The 21,652-nt window shown below is 43.0% G+C and overlaps 1 protein-coding gene across 1 annotated transcript; it reads left to right on the forward strand.

Annotated features, from left to right (window-relative positions):
• The first annotated feature begins 995 nt into the window (after window positions 1-995).
• Window positions 996-18,782, forward strand: UTP6 (UTP6 small subunit processome component). The gene is made up of 19 exons (XM_074972094.1): window positions 996-1,208; window positions 3,166-3,250; window positions 3,790-3,831; window positions 3,923-4,015; window positions 4,698-4,745; window positions 5,009-5,072; window positions 5,896-6,014; window positions 7,511-7,588; window positions 8,343-8,424; window positions 9,282-9,363; window positions 9,994-10,175; window positions 12,633-12,712; window positions 14,247-14,324; window positions 14,499-14,678; window positions 15,515-15,595; window positions 17,169-17,278; window positions 17,366-17,432; window positions 17,777-17,849; window positions 18,508-18,782. Exons 1-19 carry the CDS (start codon window positions 1,117-1,119, stop codon window positions 18,663-18,665), a joined length of 1,794 nt encoding a protein of 597 aa, XP_074828195.1. The 5' UTR covers window positions 996-1,116; the 3' UTR covers window positions 18,666-18,782.
• The last annotated feature ends 2,870 nt before the right edge of the window (window positions 18,783-21,652 follow it).

Here is a 21,652-nt window from a genome sequence, read left to right on the forward strand (position 1 = left end):
AAATCCCCCCTCAGTTATCTCTTTTCCAAACTGAACAGTCCCAGTCTTTTTAATCTCTCCTCATACGGAATCTGTTCCATATCCCTGATCATTTTTGTTGTCCTTCTATGTACCTTTTCCAGTTCTAATCTATCTTTTTTTGAGATGCGGGAATGAGAACTGCATAGAGCATTGAAGGAATGGGTGTACCATGGATTTATGTAGTGACATTATGATATTATGACTAAAGGCTGTGTTTTACTCCCCCAAACAGCTGAGTAAAAGCTGTGACAATCTAGCTCTATATGAGTACTACATATTTAAAATCCCATTCATGATTTTTTAAAATCAAACCTAATCTTCTCAAAGGTTCCTGATTTCCAGGGCATCACTCATTTTAGAACTACGGTTCCCTACCGTCTACACAAATTTCATGTCCCCTATGGTTGCCAATTCTTTATATCAGAAACAACTGACCATGGAACTGAGGTTATAGACCCATTGGAAGAAATCACACAGTATTTTAAGTTCCCTGCATGAATAGTTTATTTCTCTCTCTCATTCTAGGTCTTTGTCACACCTTGATTGTGACCCGCATTTTGGCTTTGATAAATCAGCTAGAACTGTTCAAAAAATATCAAAATTCAAAATGCCAAGACATTTTTTTGTAAGAGTGTTGACCAATGAACAAACAAAAGGATGAAATTTGGGACCAACTCTTGAACTAACCTTATTCAAAGCGTTCCAGTCTACCTGCAATTTGGGAGAGTTAGGCCCTGATTCTGCAAGGAGCTCAGTGTTACCATCCGCTAGTGTTCAAAAAGCATGAGTCAGGCCTTGAAAAATCGTAAGATTACTTTCAAAAATCTCATGATTTTTAAAATTAGGGGTTCTTTATATTTTCTCTTCGCGGGGTTTATTTAGCCTTGCGCGGGGGGGGGGGTGTCACATTTTCAGGAGCCGCAGGGGGGCGGCAGAGCCACGTGCCCGGCGCAAGTGGGGGGCGGGGAAGGTGGCGGCTCCCCGGGCTCAGGCCCAGGCCGGAAGCCGCGCCGGGGCTGCCGAGTCGCACATGGGCCCTGGTTGCTCCGGCCCCGCTCCCGGCAGCGCCGCTCGCCCCGCGCTGCAGCGCCCGCCATGGCGGAGAGGATCGAGCAGCGCATCGAGGGCCGGCTCCCGGAGCTGGAGCAGCTGGAGCGGGTCGGGCTCTTCACGCGCAAAGAGATAAAGTGAGAGGGGCTGGGCTAGGGGATCGGGGCCCGGGGGATCGGCGCCGGGGAGGTCCGGGGGGGGCGGGCAGAGGGCTGGTTTCATAGAGTGTAAGGCCGAGAGAGAGAGAGATCCGTGAGTAGCGTGTGTGTCTCAGGCCAGGAAATACCCTGCAGGACCCCTGTATTGAACCCAGTCAGTCTAATCGGGCTAGCCCCCGGGATACAAAACTAGCCAAGGCCGCCTGCAATGGCAGGGAAAGGGAGTTGTTCAGGTAAGAGGTGCCCAGGTTCCCAGCAGGCCCCATGCTGCAGAGGAAGTCCCTTCTCCCCCCAGGGTCCCTGCCATTCTGACCTGGGGGGGGAGCGTCCTTCCTAGCCTCAAACCTGGACATCAGTTGGACCCTGAGCACGTGAGCAAGACACAGCGGCCGGGTAGATAAGTTAGAGGTTTCTCTGTAGTACCTCGCAGCATTGGTCCATTGTCCCATCTCCGCTGTGGCCATCCCCTGAAGCTTCAGAGGAAGGTTGACTGTGCTCCACCCCCACTTGCAATCACATATGACCAGTTGTGCACTGGGGGGTAATCCTTCCTGACTCCTCCAGGCACGGTCTGAAGACGGGAAGCATGAGATTTGATTACAGTCATTGTCTGAACCTGCAAGTGCTCTGAGTATGTTGAGAGAAATAACAAACAATCCTATTTTCTCCACGTCCCATGAAGGCAAGGGATGAACAGGGAGATTCGTAGACTCCAAGGCCAGAAGGGAATATCTCAATCGTCAAGTTGAGCCCCTGCTCATAGAGGCTATAGAACTTCTCCCAGACTAGACTAGAGCCCAGTGGATAGGGCCTCTGGGGGTCAGGGCGGAGACTGGGCTGGAGCCCAAGGGATTACTTCTAGAGGGACAGAGCCCAGCTATTGTGGGGAAGGGAAGGTTGAGCTTGAAGCTGCATTATGGGGTGGGAGCTGAGGCTATTGGGGGGTCTGAGAAAACAGCCATACTGTTGGGGAGATGTAGAGACTGAGCTAGAACCAAGGTTATTGTGGTCAGAGGCCAGGTTATTAGGGGGAGGGATGGATGGAGATTATTGGGATGAACGGCTGAGCCAGAATCGGGACCCGCGTTATGAGGTGAGGGGGACTGGGGCTGCATCAGAGCTCAGAGCCCAGTTTATTAGGGAGACGGGTGTAGGACATTGGTTGTGGGAGGCAGAAGCTGGACTACAGATCATATTATTGGAAAAGGGGCTGAGCCTGAGCCAGTATTATCAGGGTCTGTGAGGAGGAGCAGGCAGAGGCTTGGGTAGAATCCAGTCCAGGTTATTGGAGGGTGGGAGAGGACCCACCTGGGTCCAGTTATGGGAGAGGCAAATGGAGGCTGAAATAGAGCTCCACGTGCGTGTTGTTGGAGGTGGTGAGCAGAGCACAGGTTTTTGTCAGGCAGAGTAGTAAACACCAGTTTAGCAACTAAACTAAAAAATCCAAGGGATGTAGGCAGTCATTTGCCAGAATGGTGATTAACGTTCGAAAAGGGAGGTTTTTGGCTTAATTTTAATTTTCTCTGGGTCAGAAGAAGCTGTGTGTGGACTGGAAATCTGCCTTGTGTTTTACTTGAGGCTGTTGTAGCAACTTAGTAGAAACGGTGAGTAGTATGGGAGACAATCCAAGAACCCAAGGTCCAAAGAGGCTCAGTGCCTGTAACTGTAGGATGTCACAATGGGCGGAGATCAAATTCAAGAATGAACAGAATGGGGACCCTACCTCCGTCACAAACACATGTAACAATTTGACACTTCATTGTTTGGTCATCATTTGACTCTTGCCACGTGGAAAAGGAATGACAAGAACAAAACTGAACTTAAAACCTGCCCTGTAGAAAATACCTGTGGTGCTGTACACTGCAGCAACGTCAGTTTTTCTGGGATTAAAAATAAGTAAAGAATGCCTAAAAATGGAATTCTTACATTTCTCCAGGGCAGTCATTAAGAAGGCCTCAGCTCTAGAATACAAAATACAGAGGAGAGCTCTCCATAAGGAAGACTTTATCAATTACATTCAGGTACATTTTATTAAGGGTTATTGTGTTCGTCAGGTCCTTTAATAACGTTAACATTACATGAGGAAGCATGTGCTAGTGGTTAAAGCACCGGACTGGGAATCGGGTGTTCTGGTTTCTGTTCTTGACTCTGGCACAGACTTGCTATGTGACCCTGGACAAGACACCTACTTCTGTTGTGCGTCAGCTTCCTTCTCTATTCAGAAATGTTGAGACTTAGCTAAGACACCCTCCTAAAGGTGCTAGAGAAATGCAATTTATTATTAATAATAAAGTGTGACCTATTTTGTGGTAGCATTTAACTTATTAATTGAACTTGAGAGTGTCTGAAATGTCACACCTGATATAAATAGTCCAACTGGGGTGCTGGCAACTTCCATAGCTGCATAACTGACAAATGTTTGGCTCTAACTTGATAACTACTCTGTCATGGCTATAATTCTTATTGTCCACCTGATTAGCTGTTTAACAGCTATAAAGGGTTCGACTTGGAAACTTTTTTCTTTCAATTACTTTGTAATTGTTTTCTCCACTTCCCCTAGTATGAAATTAATCTGTTGGAACTGATCAAGAAAAGAAGATCGGTAAGTTGATGAACTCCTTATGATACAAAGTAGCATAAATCAAACCTTGACAGGGCAGGAAAATTAACGATTATTTTTTCCCACCCCTCAGCGCATTGGATATTCATTTAAGAAGGATGAGATTGAGTATTCTATTGTGCAGAGAATACATGGCCTCTTCAAGCGTGCCACAGAAAAATGGAAAGTAAGTATATTTCCTTATGTAGGGCCTGGCAGTATTAAACAACCTCTTGATGCAATGTGATGTAAGAGAATAAATACAAGCAGAACTGCTAACAAGTATCTGTGATAATGCAGGAGAATATAAAATAAAACTTAAATGGATGTTTGTTCAAACAGATGGTGGTAGTTTGGGGATAATGCTCCAGAATCTGATACACAGCCTCTTGGAGGGACAATATTCTGCCCTGTGAACAGATAGACTCTATGATCTACTAGGTCTTTCTCCTCTCTAGCGGCTGTAGTTCTTTATATTGCCATGTGGATTTGTCTGGCAAGGGCTGGAAACTTGGAGTAGTTTCAGGTGAAGGGATTTCCTTGAGTCATCTGGCAGTAATACCTCTTCCTGATGAAGGAACTGTGCTGATGAGTTCTGTATGGTGCAGGAAGATGATGGGGAAAGAGGAGACTGTATTTGGGGATTGAGGGATGGGATCCTTGAGGCAGCCTTGAAGGGATGCAGGGGTTTGCATGTGTGGGTGGAAGGTGTGAAGGAAGGGAGTACCACAAGCAGCAGAGTGACTGCTCTACTTCAGTCATAACAAATGTATGCTCTATACTTTTTTCAAAATGCAAGCAGTTCTAAAGATGTATTGTTGCAGTGTTGTTTCTTCCTAGTTAATCCTATCTCCTTGCCTTTCCACTAGGATGACGTTCAGCTGTGGTTGTCACATGTGGCTTTTTGCAAGAAATGGGTGAGTATTCAAAATGTTACTTTTCTGTAATTTTATAGAAGTAACCTCTTTAATGCTGAACAAATATGAGGAATGCCATTCCCAAAAGGCAATCTTTTTCTGGGGAGGGAAGTTACTAAAAATAGTGGAATGGAAATGCCTTTTTCATCTCAACTGTACTGTCGCTGTCAATACTCCGTAATGCATCTTTGTTGCAGATGGTTCAGGTCAATGCTAAAATGTTCACAACAGGTAAAACTCAAGGAGTTCTCTTGTCTTTACAGAATAAAAAAATTCAGCTTAGCAAGGTGTTTTCTGCCATGCTAGCCATTCATCCGAACAAGCCAGGTACAGTAAAATGCTTTTTAGTATCTTGCATTCAAATCATAGAATATCAGGGTTGGAAGGGACCTCAGGAGGTCATCTAGTCCAACCCCCTGCTCAAAGCAGGACCAATCCCCAGCTAAATCATCCCAGCCAGGGCTTTGTCAAGCCTGACTGTAAAAACTTCTAAGGAAGGAGATTCCACCAACTCCCTAGGTAACGCATTCCAGTGTTTCACCATCCTCCTAGAGAAAAAGTTTTTCTTAATATCCAACTTAAATCTCCCCCACTGCAACTTGAGACCATTACTCCTCGTTCTGTCATCTGCTACCACTGAGAACAGCCTAGATCCATCCTCTTTGGAACCCCCTTTCAAGTAGTTGAAAGCAGCTATCAAATCCCCCCTCAATCAGCCAGTTTGGTTCATTTAGAAGAACAATATAATATGCTACCGTGACAAACTAGTGTCAATCCAACCTACTGCTCTTTGAGATCCAGTTCAACTCCTTAATAGTCCCTCTCTTGCATTTTGCACCTTGCTGCTCCTCTAAAGGGAATGTCACTGCAATGAGAGGGCTCTGAAGGAAGGATCATGCTAGCAGATCAGGAAAAATGGTGTCTGTAGGTGTCCTCAGGCCTCGAAGGCCCTTCCCCAAAGGAGAGCAGGGAACTACACAAATATCCCTGAAGTGGAACGCTTTGAACGGACTAAGCTCCCCCTTGTGCCCCCCTTGGGTTTAAAGTCACGTATTGTATTTTCTTGGTGGTACCTTCCAGAATTGCCTCTCTTCTCCCATTAGTCTTGTAGCAGAGACTGATACAGATCCATTTGTGTGTTCCATTGTAGCATTGTGGATTATGGCTGCCAAGTGGGAAATGGAGGAACGCCTCTCGTCCGAAAGTGCCAGGCACTTGTTCCTTCGTGCATTGCGCTTTCATTCAGAGTCTCCAAAACTGTATCAAGAAGTGAGTTTATGATTCTGCTTCTGTGTATAGTTATGTTTGCTTGGATCCGTCTGGCAAAGATTAGTTTCCCATTGTCCTGGGAAGCGTGAGCAGATTATTGGTTTTGGACTTAAATTGGTAATATTTCATGACAGTTTTACAAGACTGGCTTTAAACAAATCAGAGTAAAATCCTTACACCTATAGGTAGGAGAAATTCTGACTTACACTTAAATGCCTGTTTCTAGACACTGGGAGTTCTACAGGAAAAAATTGCTCTGGGTTAGAGCTTGGCATCCAAACTGTCTGCTGGGGGAGTTGTTTTATCTTAACCAATTTAGTATAAATAGCCCACATTGCGATCAGATTTGCTTTAGCCTATTTTGTCCTGTCCTTTCACATGCACTCGCTTAAAGCCTAGTTCTCCAGGAGTTTTACATTGCTGTAACTCTGTTGACTTCAATTGAGTTGCCTCTAACTTACAACAGTCTAAATGAGAACAGAATCAGGCCCTTAGTTCTGGTTTTCACATCATTAGCTATGGGCAAAGCATACTGGTTGAGAAAATGAGTTTTGAGGAATGGCTTTTGTAGGGAGCCAGTTTACAAGTCAATGAAGGTCTCTACTTGGTAAATGTGAATTCCAGAGAAGAGAGAGAGTAAGAGCAGCTTTGTAATTACATTACTGCAAGGTTGCTTAATCACAGGAGGCCTGCATTCCCTCCTCTGGCGAAACTCCCATTCAAGTCAATGGGAGTCTTGCCTGAGTGCAGAGTATGCCAACTTCTTCTTAGTTTGTATTATAATAGCTGGCACTGCATTGTATCTAGTTATTCTAGATTGTTATTTATGCAGTAAGTGAACTTTCACGGGCACGAGCAACCATAAACACTGGTACAAAACAAATCCCAAAGAGGGGCTTAAGGGGTGTGTTCCTGGAGCCTTCAGCAAAGTCAGTGCTGATTGTGGGTCACGAGATTGCTATTCTAGCAGATGCTGTTTCTAAAATGGAAAAAGGCTGGTGGTCTGTCATCTGATTTCAATGTACGTACGCCTGTTAATTGAATCTAGGGCTATACAGTGATCGCTTGCAAAAGTGCACACTTCATAATCTGCATATATAAATGGGCAGTGTCCCCCTCACATCTCAGCAAAGATGGAATAGCAGATGCTGCGATGAACTGAAATATTACTAAGATGTAATTGTTGTTGCAAAGCGTTTTACTGATCACTTGCTAATGCAGTGTTATCACAAATAAAGCTATATTATAGTTGCTTAAAATACGTCAGCAAACTTCATATTGTGGTGCATTAATCCTGTGTTTTTAAAATAGCTGCTTCGTTGCTATTTTTCAAAACTTAAGTCATTCACACTAGGACTCCTAGACATTGGTGGGAAGTTCTTACATGCAAATCTTCACAAGGCTTCCTTTAGTAAATGTCCACATGTTTGTTTACGTGCACCATAAATATTTACCCCCCTCTTCTCCTCCCATTTTATCCTCCCTATTGCCTGCAGTATTTCAGAATGGAACTGATGCATGCTGAAAAGCAAAGAAAAGAGAAGAAAGAGTTTGAACAAGCCAAGATGGACTTGGTAGGACACTTGCAAGTTCTGTTATTTAAAATGGATTGTTTTGTAGACAGGCAAATGCTCTTTAAGATAGAGGGTTTTAGAAGTATGTAGTACAGTAGAACCCCGTTTCTCTGACCCTCCATTATTTGGCTCTCTCCATTAACTGAACAACCAGCGCACCCAGATCCAGAAGTGGGTGATCACTCCTGTTGCTGCTAGATGGCGCTGCAGCTTTGCACTTGTCCGTTCTGCAGGTTATCTCAATTTTTGATTATCTGATCTGGCCCAAGTTCCAGTTAGATCAGGTAATCGAGGTTCTGCTGTAATTGACTGCACTGCTAGAAGAGCACCTTTTAAATGTACTGTTTGAGATCTATAGCCATTTGGAGGAACCAGTCTGTTTGTTCAATTATAACTTACGTTCCTGTGGATATCAGACCTTTGGCTACAGGTTTATGGTCAGATCACATGGTTTATATATTTATTTGACTTTCCTTAAGGGAACACAACAGTTGTTGGTAAAGACCTTTTATTTTTGTTTGTTTTCTATACCCACCTGTTTAAAAGTAACTACCGGTTTCTGATGAAGACTAGTTAAACTGGTTTCCTCTCTTTTGTAGTAGGGATTGATTTAATTCTAATCTGTCTGTATAAACTAGACAGAGATGTGTTGTGGTGGAGGAAAATGTCCATCACCAGTTGTAAATCTTCTTTGCAGAGAATGGAAGTTCAAAAAGAAACAAAATTCTCTAAAGTTAGTTATCTCACATTTTAGGGCGAGTTCAATTATTCTGAGGAGGTTCTTAATGGGGAAATGGCTCGAATAATCTACAGAAATGCCGTTCAGAAAATCAAAGGTAATTGAATGCTTCCCCTCCCCTCTTGTTTAATGGAAAAACGACCATGTTGGAGTGAGTCTCTGGTATCTAGTGTGGCTAGTCTTGGCTTCATTGTATGCACAGAGATGTGTCCTCAATTCACCCTTTCCTGCACAATTCACCCTTTCCTGCACAAATCCTGAGCAGTATGGAGGTACTGAATGGGTAGCACTATTTGGTAATTCATAGCCATTTTTTCAGGCTGGCACCTTCTCTGGCTCACCTGCCTTTTGCCTGAAATAGCAGCCATTGCCTTTCCACACCCCTTATGTTTGAGTTCACAATCACTAGATCTGCATAAACACAAGATCAGGCCCATAGTCATTTGTAAAAATCAAAAAATATCTTCTGGATACAGTAGTGATGTTAATACAAATTATAAAGCACGTCTCATTAACCCCTTCTCTCTTCCCCGCATGCTGAATTGTAAATCTGCTTTTTCAACTGTGACCTCAATTAAAACCAAACATAAAAATATTTTCAGGATCAAAAAGGATGTGACTCAATCTGCAGTCCTCACTCAAGCAAGAAGTGCTGTTCCCTTCCAAAAGACTCCCGGTGACAGTATAGGTTGCAGGGTCATGGCCTTGCTTGCCCTAATGACTAACATGAAACAGACAGTGAAAAATAAACAGATAAATAACATCTGGTCTGTCCTAATATGTGCATTAGAATGATTACTTTTCAGTAGCTGGATAGATTTTACAGTATTATATTTACTTTCTTGGAAACATCTGTAAAACCTTTGAAAACCAGCAAAGATGACAGAAATGCAGTGTACCAGAGGAATGTAGTATCTTACTTGTCATTGAGTTTCTTTGCTCTCTTGATCTTAGGTGCTGAGTTCTACCTGTCCTTGTTTTCAATTGCAAAGCTCTTTGATTTTACACAAGACTTGCAAAAAGAAATTCTTGAAAAGTAAGTTGATTTAAAAAAAAAATAAAAATTGCCAGTGAGGTCCTAATTTCTGGCCAGTTGACAGTTTGGTGTCAGACACACTGTACTGGGGAAGTTGGATGTTAAGATCTAACAAGACTTCTTTTTAAGAAAAAGACCAATTTTTAGTGTCAAACAAACAAACTTTGGTGCCCCAGGCAAACCAACTTTCTGGAGGAGGATGTTGTGTGTATATATAATGCAAAATTGGCTTCACTTGATAGCATGCTGACAAAATGTGGATAAAAAGCTCTTGTCCTCAGAGAATGACTTTTTACACTCGGGATAACAATTTTCAGGAAATGTATAACTTCCTAGTTCACTTAGTTGCTTGGAATTGCGTATATTAAGTTTTCCAATGCATTTCTTTTTCCAAAAGAGCTGCTTCTAAAGCTAACAGTCAAGTTCAAGCACTGTTGCAAAGAAACAGGCCAAAATTTTGGTTAACTGCCTCTTATGGAAGGGTGAAACATTTTATCAATGAAATTTAATTCCCTTAGAATTATCCCCTTTGAGTAAATTGCAATTGGCGACTCCATAATTCCACTCCTCTAGAATGAGCTTGAAGCAAGATGGCAGTTCGCACATGACATCGTAGACTGTGTGGGTTAGCTTGCAGGCCGAGCATGCTGATGATCCTCTTACGTGGGACTACATGGCCCGTCGGGAGCTGGAGAAGGGGTCCTTGCCATCCCCAGAATGTTCATCTAAACAGATGAAAGCATCCGAGGTGGCCCAGAAGGAGGAGCGGTGCTGTGCAGTCTTTGAGGAAGCGGTGACAGCGCTCCCCACAGGTTAGAAATTCTGCTTCTATTTTAAAATTGGTTTTCTCAATATTTTTGTATGCTAGCGCTCGCAAGAAATGTGCAGCAAGGCTTCCTAAGCTATTTTATAGCCAGGGCCCATATCTTAATAGAAAGGGAGTATCTTGGGGAAGCCACCTCTTCCATATCCAATTCTACGGGCCATGTCCCTGCACACTCACAAACCTGCAACATCCTTGTAGCAAAGGCACCAATTGCTTACCTGGCATAGCATACTGGAAAAGCATTTATTTTTTAGCTTTTTTTTGGAATGTGATTTAGTGAATGGGGAGAGTCCGAAGCTTGCAACCAGCCCGATCTCTGCAGACCCCTGTTTGGAAACCATTGGTAGAGAATAATCAGTTTTAAGCATCTGTCTGATGAAACCCATAGAATTCAAATATATTGTAACTAAGCAGCATACACAGAATGTCAGTGGAATGGATCTTTGTACTTGGCTCCTGCCTACACTGAACATGATTGCATTTGTAAACACAACAGTAGCCCAGACATGTTTAAACAGTTTCTTTTTATATAGCTTATTTAGGGAATGACTATAGATTTACCAGCCACTTGTTTCTGTATAGTGGTATCTCTGCGTGGCGGCCCGTGGGAAGACATGGGCTGTAGTAGAATCATAGAAATGTAAGAATGGAAGGGACCTCAAGAGGACCTCTAGTTCAGCCCTCTGTGCTGAGGCGGGACCAAGTATACCTAGACCATCCTTGACAAGTGTGTGTCTTACAATCCAGCAGTGATGGGTATTCCACAACCTCCCTTGGAAGGCTGTTCCAGAGCTTAACTACCCTTATAGTTAGAAAGGTTTTCCTAATATCTAACCTAAATCTTCTTTGCTGCAGATTAAGCCCATTACTTCTTGTCCTGCCTTCAGTGGACATGGAGAACAATTGATCACAGTCCTCTTTATAACAGCCCTTAACATATTTGAAGACTTAGAGTCCCTCTTCAGTCATCTTTTCTCAAGACTAAACGTGCCTAGTTTTTTTAACTGTTCCTCATAGATCAGGTTTCTAAACCTTTTATCATTTTTGTAGTTCTCCTATGGACTCTCTTTGTCCACAACTTTCCTGAAGTGTGATGCCCAGAACTGGACACAGAACTCCAGCTGAGGCCTCACCAGTGTTGATGAGATTGGGACGGTTACCTCCCACGTCTTACATATGCACTCATGTTAATATACTGCAGAACTATATCATGTTGTTGGCTCATTTAATTTGTGGTCCACTGTAACCCTCAGATCCTTTTCAGCATTACTACCACCTAGCCAATTATTCCCCACTTTGTAGTTGTGTATTTGATTTTTACTTCCTAAGTGTAGTACATGCACTTGTCTTTAGTGAATTTCATCTTGTTGATTTCAGACCAATTCTCCAATTTGTCAAGGTCATTTTGAATTCTAATCCCATCCTCCAAAGTGCTAGCAACCCATCCCAGTTTGGTGTCATCCACAGATGTTATAAGCCTACTCTTCTTTCCATTATCCAAGTCATTAATGAAAATGTTGACTAGTATCAGAGCCAGCACTGACCCAGTAGATATGCGGTCCCAGTTTGACAGTGAACCATTGATAACTACTCTTTGAGTACAGTCTTTCAATCAGTTGTGCACCCACCTTCTAGTAATTTCATCTAGACCACATTTCCCTAATTTGCTTATGAGAATGTCACGTGGGATTGTCAAAAACCTTACTAAAATCAAGATATATCATGTCTCCTGCTTCCCCCTCCACTCACTAAGTTAGTGACTCTGTCAAAGAAGGAAACTGGGTTGGTTTGGCATGATTTTTGTTCTTGACAAATCCACACTGGCTATTACTTATAAGCTTATTTTCCTGTAGGTGCTTACAGACTGATTGTTTAATAATTTGTTCTAGTATCTTTCCAGGTATCGAATTTAGGCTGACTGGTCTATAATTCCCTGGGTACTAGGAGCCATGGCCTATTGCTACTGTGCCTTTAGGTCCTGGAGGATAATCTCCAACCCGTGCATTTGTCCTGCCCTTGGCCTTCATGCCAGGAACCACATTTCATCCTCATTTTGGCCCCAGTTCAGCAAAACACTTAAGTACGTGCTTCACTTCCATGGATTTCAATAGAACTGGAGGATGCACTCAAAGTTAAGCATGTGCTAAAGTGCTGTTGTGAATGGGGATGGACTTAACCATGTGATTAAATGCTTTACTGACTTGAGTCCTGAATGCTCTTCAGAGTAAAATTACAATGGGATTGAAGGGTATTTGCTAAGCATTAACATCTGTAGTTTATATTGCAGACAAGTTATTTTAAATATTCATTTGGCACAATTATGGATGCATCATTGATAGTATTTATAATTGTAGTAGTGCTTGACATCTCACTCAACAAGACAGGTGTCTGTGCTCTCTGCTATGGTTTTGTTCAGTGGTTAACTGTCCCTTTGACTTTGCAGAGGCCATGTGGAAATGCTATGTCACTTTTTGCCTGGAGAGACTTAACAGGAAAACCAATAGTGAGGAATTGAGACGGAAGGTAAGCATTCATCGTACATTCATAGTACCAAAATCTCCTGCTGTCACTGACTTCCATAATCTGTCTTCGTGATATCCTTGTAAACTATGGTAGATTTCCATCAATTTGAAACAAATAATGCAGCTCATATGAGAACAATTGGCTAGTTATTTGGACTGATAGCTGTCATTAAGGATCAGTTGTTCTCCCTATTAGGCATCCTCCTTCAGGGCTGTATAAATCAGTCTTCCCATGTGGTCATCTACCTGAAAATTGGCATGCATGTACCCAGATGTGAATCAGTCTTGTTCTGTATGGGGTGGGAAAGCCTGAAACTGATTAAACATTTTTGATTCAAGTAAATGACCAGAAGTTTGGGGCTTTCTTTGAGTTCCTGTAGTGGGGAGGAAAAATACCTTAATCTTAAAACCTGAACTTTTAAGAAAATGTTGCTAACTTACATTGTATACGTTTCTTTAATGATATTTTTATAAACAAAAGCTATACAAAAATAATGTTGAGTCGAACATAACCCAACAGCAAAGAATTTTTTAAATTTCATTATATTTATAACAGTTTTAATCCAGGGATCTTAATTTTCCCTTCTAAAGTTGTTTAAGTATCATCCCCATTCTATAGATGGAGAAACCAACGCAGAGAAAGACTTGCCCTAGATCACACAGAGGGTCAATGGAAGAATTGGAAATAGAACCCAGGTCTCCTGACTCTCATTGTCTCAGCCTCTAGACCATGTTGCCGTATCTGGTTCTTGTCCAGTTTCGTTGCAGCATTCACAAAAGAGATGGTGATCTTTAATATTCCCAAAAACGTAGTGGCCAGAACTGGGCACCTGGAATCCTTGGCTCTCCTGTATTTCCAGGACTGCTCTGTGACCTTGGCCTATTGCTTGATCTTTCTGTGGCTCAGTTAACCGGTCTGCTGGGTTATAATACATCCTGGCTTCCCAGAGGGCAAAGGAAGGTTAAAGTTGGTCAAGTGCTGTGAGCTCCTCGGAATGAAAGGCGCTGTAGGAGGACAAACTTCTTAATATGCTGTACCAGCACTGCAAAATTGTACTTACTTAAAGTAAGCATTATTTTGATGGGTAAATATAGTTTTTTCATTATCTGGATGAACAGACTTTAGTGCCTGCACTGCTGAATCTTCACCACAGCTGTGCTTAAATCAGACTGGCTGAATTAAGAAAGCTGTTGCCTTAACTATTTCCCTTGCATTTGATTCTTTAAATTAGCTATTTATGGTTTGACTCTGCCCTTAAAACTGCAAGGGAGCTTTGCTATGTTTCTTGTACAATCAGTGTGCAAGGTACCTGTATGCATCTGTCTCTAAAAGAAGGATGGAACCTTAAGGCTGAGGAACTAATGCCACTTGTAAGCTGGAATTTACAAAGGAGGCTAAAGGGGTAGGCATCCATCTTCCATTGAATTTCAGTGGGATTTGGGCTCCTTAGAAAGCCGCGGGCTTGAAAACGTAAGCTTTATTTCGGTAGACTCCAGCATGTACAGCAGCAAAGCCTATTCTCTTTCTCTTTCAGAGGCTGGAAAGGACTCTGAGTGTGTTCAGCAGAGCCCATGAGTCCACCTTGCTGCCAGAGACTTTATACAAACCGTGGGTAAGGATATATGCAGGAACTAGACTGAGGCCCTGATTCTGAATTACTTGCACTCCCAAAATTGCCATTCAAGTAAATAGGAGCTTTGGGTGTGCAGGAATGCCAGATCAGGGCCTAATTTCTTGATAAACTATGTGGACCTGTCTTGTTGATTAACTTCAACTGCTATTTCAGCTTCACCTGTTACTGGAGGTTGGTCTTTCTGAGAGGGCCACAGAGGTAGCTGCAGCTGCAACCAAACATTTTAGCCAGTCGGTGGAAATGTGGCACACGAGACTGCACGTGCTAATCAAACTGAACAGCAGCGATGTGGCCCAGTGTTTTGAGGAGGCTGTGAGACAGGTGAAATCTAAGGTCTGTGACCATTTTACTCTGTTGTGCAATATTCTACGACAAGAGCTCTCTGACCTGTGGCTTTATATTTACTTAAAATTGTAAAGCCCCAAACCAGTCTTTAAAATAAATATATATGGGCTCACCATTCAAAATACATACTATGTTCAGGTCTGTCAGTGAAATACAAACAAAATCATGACTTTTAAAAAATTTTAAACTTGAAATTCAAGGATTTGAACTATGAATCCTGGTGCTAGGTTCCATGTTCTTTTAGTGGCCAACTGGCATTCCCTGTGTCTGCCTTGGAGAGGTACCCATGTGTTCTTGCATCCCAGCATACCTGCTTTTCATGGCCGGGCAGCTGCCCCCGAAGTGCTGGGGGTGGGAAGGGGATGGAGTTTAGAGCTTTGATCAGCTGGCTAGGAATTCTCCCCACCCCAGGTGCCTGCAGCTGAACTCCACGAGGTGGAGGAGACAGGAAGGCTATCTATTTCCCCCTTCTGCTGCCTTTGGACTTCTCTGTCTGGAGATACAAAAGTACCCACTCCAAGCATGATAGTCTACCAGTTGTTAAGCCAGGCAACATTTTCCACCTGGAGAGGAGGAAGATTATGGAGGCATATGTAATCTGTAGTTGCTGTTTGTGCATGGGAACTAGTCCTTTGTTCATGACAGCCCCTTTTGATGGGTGATTTTGCATCCACATATACAGCACCTACGTTAGAACATGGGTGGATGTTGGCTGGAAATGTGTGTGTAAAATTGTTTTTAAACTCTCTGGTGACTGTTGCATTTTTATGCAGATCAAGCTGAGGCTTGGCCCTGAGTTTTCACTGCTTCCTTTTCTTTTATAGGGCTGTTTGCCGTTATGGACTCTATGGGTGGAATGGGGTGAAGAAGCAAGCAGCAAGGAAGACACAGAAGCCCTCTACCAGGTATTTGGCTGATGGAAATATAATCCTCTTACTGTGTGAAATGGACTAGAAAGTCAATAATGGCCATGAGATACTGGGACAGTACGTAGGACATGCTTAACAAACGTTTTCTACAGGCAGCCCTTGTCTCAGGCTTTGATCACCAGTCTGAATGCAGTGCTGCTGAAGCATTTGGGGAAAATGTTTAAAGAGGACTAAGTGCCATCGGCTCTAAGGGTATGTTTATGCAGCCCATGACGGTGAGCTTTCCAGCTTGGCTCGACAGGCTTAAGGCAGTGGGGCTAGTGCTCTAAAAATAGCTGTGTAGACAGCGCTTTGAAATTGTGGCTCTGAAGCTTAGGGAGAGGGGTGGGCTCCAGAGCCCCAGCTCCAGCCTGAGCCACAACATCTACACATCTGGTTTTAGCACAGTGACAGAAGCCAGTCTGCAAGCCCGGGCTGGGAGGCTTGCTGTCGCAGGCTGCGTAGTCTAAATCAGTTAGACTCTGAAGCATAAGTCACTTCTGAAAATGAGGCTTAGGTTCCTAAGTCATTTTTTAAAAATTTACCCCTATAATATCTGTGTGGCTTACAATTTGTGTCCTGTTTTCAACTGTCAGTCTGTAAAATATTCTCTTGCACACTGTGGTAAACCCAGGACAAACGGCTACAAAAAAGGGAGGGGTAGTAATTAGTCCCAGGGGATTAAAAGGCCTCTCCCTGTCCACTGAGGAGAACCATGGGGAAATAAGGTTCAGATGGAAAAGGGGTTGCTAGGGAGCTAATTAAGTTCAGCTGGCTCCAACTGCCGGAGACCTTTTTTTAAACCCTCTCCAGCGTGGAAGTGGGGTGGGGTGAGAGAAGCAGGGAAGCTGCCAGTAGGCTAAGGCCAGCAAGACACCGAACCCTTCAAGGAAGGGAGGGAAAGCAAGCACAAGGGACTGATCAGGGAAAGGAATAACCGGACTCTGTGCTACCTGTAAGGATTTGCCTTGCCCAAGCTGGTGTCTGCAAGGCTAAAAAGGACAGAGTCTGCTGAGGAGAACAAGGTACTTTGCCACAACACCTAACCTGCTTTAGGAGCATGAATACTGTACCAGAAAATTAGAGGAAAAACATTTTGGTTCTAATTCCAACAGAGACCCCCCCCCGAGTAGCCTTGGACAAAATACTTCACTTCTCTGCCTCAATTTCTCTACTTGTAAATGTAAAATATTTGCTTCTTATGGGACATTTGAGAATTAATTTGTTTGTAAAGCATTTTGAGATCCTCCAGATGAGAAGTACTATGGAAATGCAAAGTATTAACTCTTTAAACTGACTTGAATATTGGGAAGGAAGAAATTTTAGCTCTGATTTAATTTTAGAGGTTTGTAGTTGAAAAATATTGGGTTTGCTACATCTGCCATTTCTCAGCTACAGTTTAGGATACTCTTTTTTTCCAATACTTGAAATTCAGCCTCTTTCTCAGGAGACAGATATTTGATGCCAGTGTATATGAAAATGGAGACAAGGAATTGGAAGGAATTATTTGGTATAGTTCTCTGTGGTTACTTTGTAACTGTAGCAAAGATCCTGTGTGTTTAACTTGCAGAGATCCTTATTTGTCACAGCCCCAGCTGACTCAGTAACCATGAAAGAGAAGTACCTTGATTGGGCCTACAGAGATGGCGGTTATAAGAAAGCAAAGAAAGTCTTTACCAGGTGAAAAATAAAAATCTGAAATCTGGTCTTTCTAACATATGTTTGGAGGAGATCTGAAGTCTAAAGTTCTTAATGCTTTCATTTTAGCCTGCATGAAAGTCGCCCATTTTCGCTCAAGTTCTTCAGGAAAATGATCGAAATAGAGAAGGAGCAAGTAAGTACTAAGGAGCATAGTAAATACTATGCCTTTAGTATTGTATTTTGTAGGACATGTGTTACAGCTTTGGAGTTGAATAGGAAGGGGTAGTTGTCTGAGTATAATATAATTAGTTTGCAGTCATCTCCATATTTGTCTTCTAAAGTGGATCCACAACATGTAATATAAAACCAAGTCACATATGGTAACTAGTCTTCAAACTTCTGAGCTGTCTCTCTCTGTGTGTGTGTGTGTGTGTGTGTAACAATTTAATTAGCATAACTTTTTTGTTCAAGTATCTAATAATGCAGCAGCTTGGTTTGTTTCTGTATACCATCAGTGGTCTTTAAACTCTGTCTTAGGAATCCTGCAAGATGCTTAATCTGAGAGAATACTATGAACGTGCCCTGAGAGAGTTTGGTTCTACAGATTCTGGTATGTTTCAGACTAGCAGATTCTGGTATGGAGGCTGTTTTGTTCAGTGTCTTTGTTTCTGTCAAGCTAGGAGAAGGGGTGATCTTCCTTCCCATATGTCTGCTAAACTGCATAGTGCAGTTTGCTGATGCTATGCCTTTAACAGGGCACAGTGAATTTGCCCCATAGAACTTTTAGTTTAGGGGCCTGATTCCAACAAATACTCATATGGGTAGTCCCACTGAAGTCAGCGGGATTACTTGTGTGAGTCAGGGCTTGTGGGGTTTGTTGACATTGGCTGGCCTAGGGTGAAGCACGCATCTGTAACTCACTAGTTTTTGTAAAAAGTACAAATCAAGCGTGTGTAAACGTGTTCATTTACACAACATCCCTTTGAGGATAGTATCTCCATTTTACAGATGGTCTGCATATAGGTTAAGCATGTCTCTGTCACAGCTGGGAAGAAAACCCAGCTCTCTGGACTCCATGTCTGGACTATAACCCCTAGGCAAAGCTTCCTCTGTACAAAGAATCAAACAGTTGGACTTCACTATATTCACATATGTAACATTTTAATGTGGAGAGCCTCTATGTTAGGCCTGGTCATGTGTGTGTTATCACAGCCAGATCAGAAAGTAACTAGATTTTCTTTTTCTTTTTTTTTCTTTTTCTTTAAAAGATCTCTGGCTAGATTACATCAAAGAGGAGCTAAGCCATCCCCAAGGCAAACCAGTAAACTGCGGGAGCATTCACTGGAGAGCTATGAAGATGCTAGAGGGAGAGCTAGTGGAAAAATTTGTTTCCAAATACACTTTGCTGCAAACTGGACACTTGTGAAAAATGCAGATTGCGTTGAACTTGCAAATGTTTCTGACAGAAAATATCAAAGCGCAGAATTTCCGGAGTTGGTTGGCTGTCCAGATTTTTCAATTTGTTGTACAAGATTCTGAAAATAAATACGTTCCTGAACCATCCTACTATGTACGTTATTTTCAAGTACATTGGAATTCATCTGTGGTCCCAACACGCAGCTGCTACTAGTGTTGCATGTCTCAGTCGTGAGTTCCTGGGAGAGGGTACAAATCCACAGTTAAAGAAGAGGAAAAACTCATCACAAAGCAAGTGAAGGCATCGATCAGTGTATTTGTTACTGAGGACTTCTGAGAGCAAACGCTCCCAACAGTCAACGCTGTCTGGTGTGGTAAATAGCCACTATACATCAGATTTCACACATTTAAAAGTTTATATTAAAACTAAAATAGATGCAAAGAAATTTAATTTCAGTAGAAACTGCAGCTTGGGTATCATGCCCATATAGAGCAATGCAAAATGGAACGTAAAGCAACAGTAATTCTGAAAGCAAAGGGACCAACTTTCAAAGTGAGGTTTGGTGATAGAGGTAGTTTGAGTATTTGCATGAAGTGGACCTTGCCCCTTTCCAACATAACAGGCAGTCATTTAATTTACTAAATTGTAACTTATTGAAATACTCTATTATCCATTCTTTTTCACAATTTTATATTTAAATAACTATCTCAATATGGCCAATTTAAACTCTTTCCATAAACTTAAAGAAAAGTCCTGTGTAAACTTTTAGAAGCTATTTTCTAAATCGTTAAACAGAGAAATATTTTCTGGAAATCTGCTAATTGCAGTGCACAAGAACATTAAAATGTTTTCTAATTGTACAGGGAGCATCCTGGACACTGATGAGCAATAAAGAATTGCTTGAAAAGAGTTTGCTAAGCATTAGGGACTGCTCTGACTTTGCATTTGACTTGCTACCTGTGATTGATTCACCACCCTCGAAAATGATAAGCTTGTAGAGCAAGGAACGGCAAACTTTTTGGCCCGAGGGCCACATCTGGGAATAGAAATTGTATGGTGGGTCATGAATGCTCAGGAAATTGGGGTTGGGGTGCGGGAGGGGGTGAGGGCTCTGGTTGGGGGTGTGGGCTCCAGGGTGGGGCCACAAATAAGGAGTTCAGGGTGTAGGAGGGGGCTCTGGGCTGGAGCAGGGGAGTAGGGTGGGGAGGACTCTGGGGTGGGGCTGAGGATGAGTTTGGGGTGCAGGAGGGTGCTCTGGGCTGGGACCAAGGGGTTCAGAGGGTGGGAGGGTGATCAGGGTTGGGGCACAGAGAGAGGCTCAGGGGTGCAGGCTCCGGGCAGCGCTTACCTCAAGTGGTTCCTGGAAGCAGCAGCCATGTCCCCACTCCGGCTCCTACGCAGAGCTGCAGCCAGGCGGCTCTGCGCGCTTCCCCATCTGCAGGCACCGCCCCTACAGCCACCCCCTGGAGCTGCGGGGGTGGCGTTTGGGGGTGGAGGGCAGCATGCAGAGCGGAGCTCCCTGGCTACCCCTACATATAGGAGCCGGAGTAAGGCCACACCGCTGCTTCTGGAAGCAGCGTGGAGTGGCCCCCGACTCTGCTCCCCGTCTGGAGCGCCGGAGTGGGGCAAGCCCCAGACCGCGCTCCCCAGCGGGAGCTCAAGGGCTGGTTTAAAACAGTTGGCAGGCTGGATCCGACCCGTGGGCCTTAGTTTGTCCACCCCTTTTGTAGAGAGATTCTTCCGAATCTCGGAGACTAACAGTTTTCATTTTAGGAACAGATCTATTGAAAGGTACTTTAACCATTCCTTACTTTTTAATTTAAATTATTTTGATTGTTAATTCCTGGTGCTATTTGTTCCAGCTGTGCTCTGAAAACATAGTTTTCATGATGCAGTCCAACTTTTAATTCTCTCTCTCAAGACTGAATTTTGATGTCTCAACCTTTGATTTTCTTGGTTAACATTAGCCAATTGCTGTGTTAACAGTAAATTTTCTTCCATTAAGTTGCCTCTTTCGACTGCAAGCCTTGAAATGTCTTCCTGGTTCCTAGAAAGCGACATTAGAAGTACCCCTAAAACGATCAGAAGGATCACAACTAAAAGTATCAGAAGGATTAGGATGCAGATGAGCACTCTGTTTTTTTTCTTCCAGTTCATGGTCTCTTGAGGCACCACAAAATAAGGCAGCAGGATTAGCTTTCTCCAACCAGTAATCCATTCTCATCAGCTGCCTGTAAAATACGATTGTTTTTATGGCACTCTGCTACACTAAAGTGTTTCTAATTTTACAGGAAAACCTACAATTAAAGAATCTACAAACCATCACTCACATAAAATCAGATACAAGCAAATAACTGTTTCAATAGAGTAGCCTGTTCAGAGCACAGATACATCCAAATCTTGCCACTTCTTCCTCTACAACATGTCCAAGATACATGCTTTTCTCTGGCCAAAGCCCTGGGCCACGCCCCCTACTCCTGCTTTTGTGTGTGCTGTTTGTGGTTTTTTGTTTTATAGGTGCTGCCTCTGTGGCACCCCTCACACCTACATTGCACGCTGGCCTCCAGTCTATTTAAAATCCACCTGCCTACCCATTTATACCATGTCACCCTTTTCTGAATCCCTCTACCTGCTTCCTCTTTTCCACTACATAAAGTTTGTTTTAGTCTTCATTAAACATTTAAAAAGCTTTCTGCCCCTTTTGAAAATGGGATGAAGGCATCAGAGTTGGGGAGGGAATGTTGCCCAAGGGATAGAGCCCTGGACTAGAGTCAGACTTGGGTTTTATTCCCTCCTCTACCACTGGCCTGCTGAGTGACCTGGGGCAAATCACTTCACCTCTCGGAAACTCCATTTCCCCATCTGTAAAATGGGGATAATACTGGCCTGCGTAAAGCACTCTGAGATCTACTGATGAAAAGCACTGTATAAGAGCTTGGTGTAAGTCACTTATGTGTTTTGAAAATTTTACCCTCCTCACTTTTTTTAAAGCCCAC

This window comes from Natator depressus, chromosome 14 (assembly GCF_965152275.1).
Source record: "Natator depressus isolate rNatDep1 chromosome 14, rNatDep2.hap1, whole genome shotgun sequence".
Taxonomy (NCBI): Eukaryota; Metazoa; Chordata; order Testudines; family Cheloniidae; genus Natator; species Natator depressus.

Bases quoted from the DNA above. Each gene is read 5' to 3' on its own strand.
- UTP6 (XM_074972094.1), top strand. From the start codon at position 1,117: ATGGCGGAGAGGATCGAGCAGCGCATCGAGGGCCGGCTCCCGGAGCTG. The intron at 5,073-5,895 runs GTACAGTAAAAT...GTTCCATTGTAG, and splicing joins CATTCATCCGAACAAGCCAG to CATTGTGGATTATGGCTGCC. The intron at 10,176-12,632 runs GTTAGAAATTCT...TTGACTTTGCAG, and splicing joins GGTGACAGCGCTCCCCACAG to AGGCCATGTGGAAATGCTAT.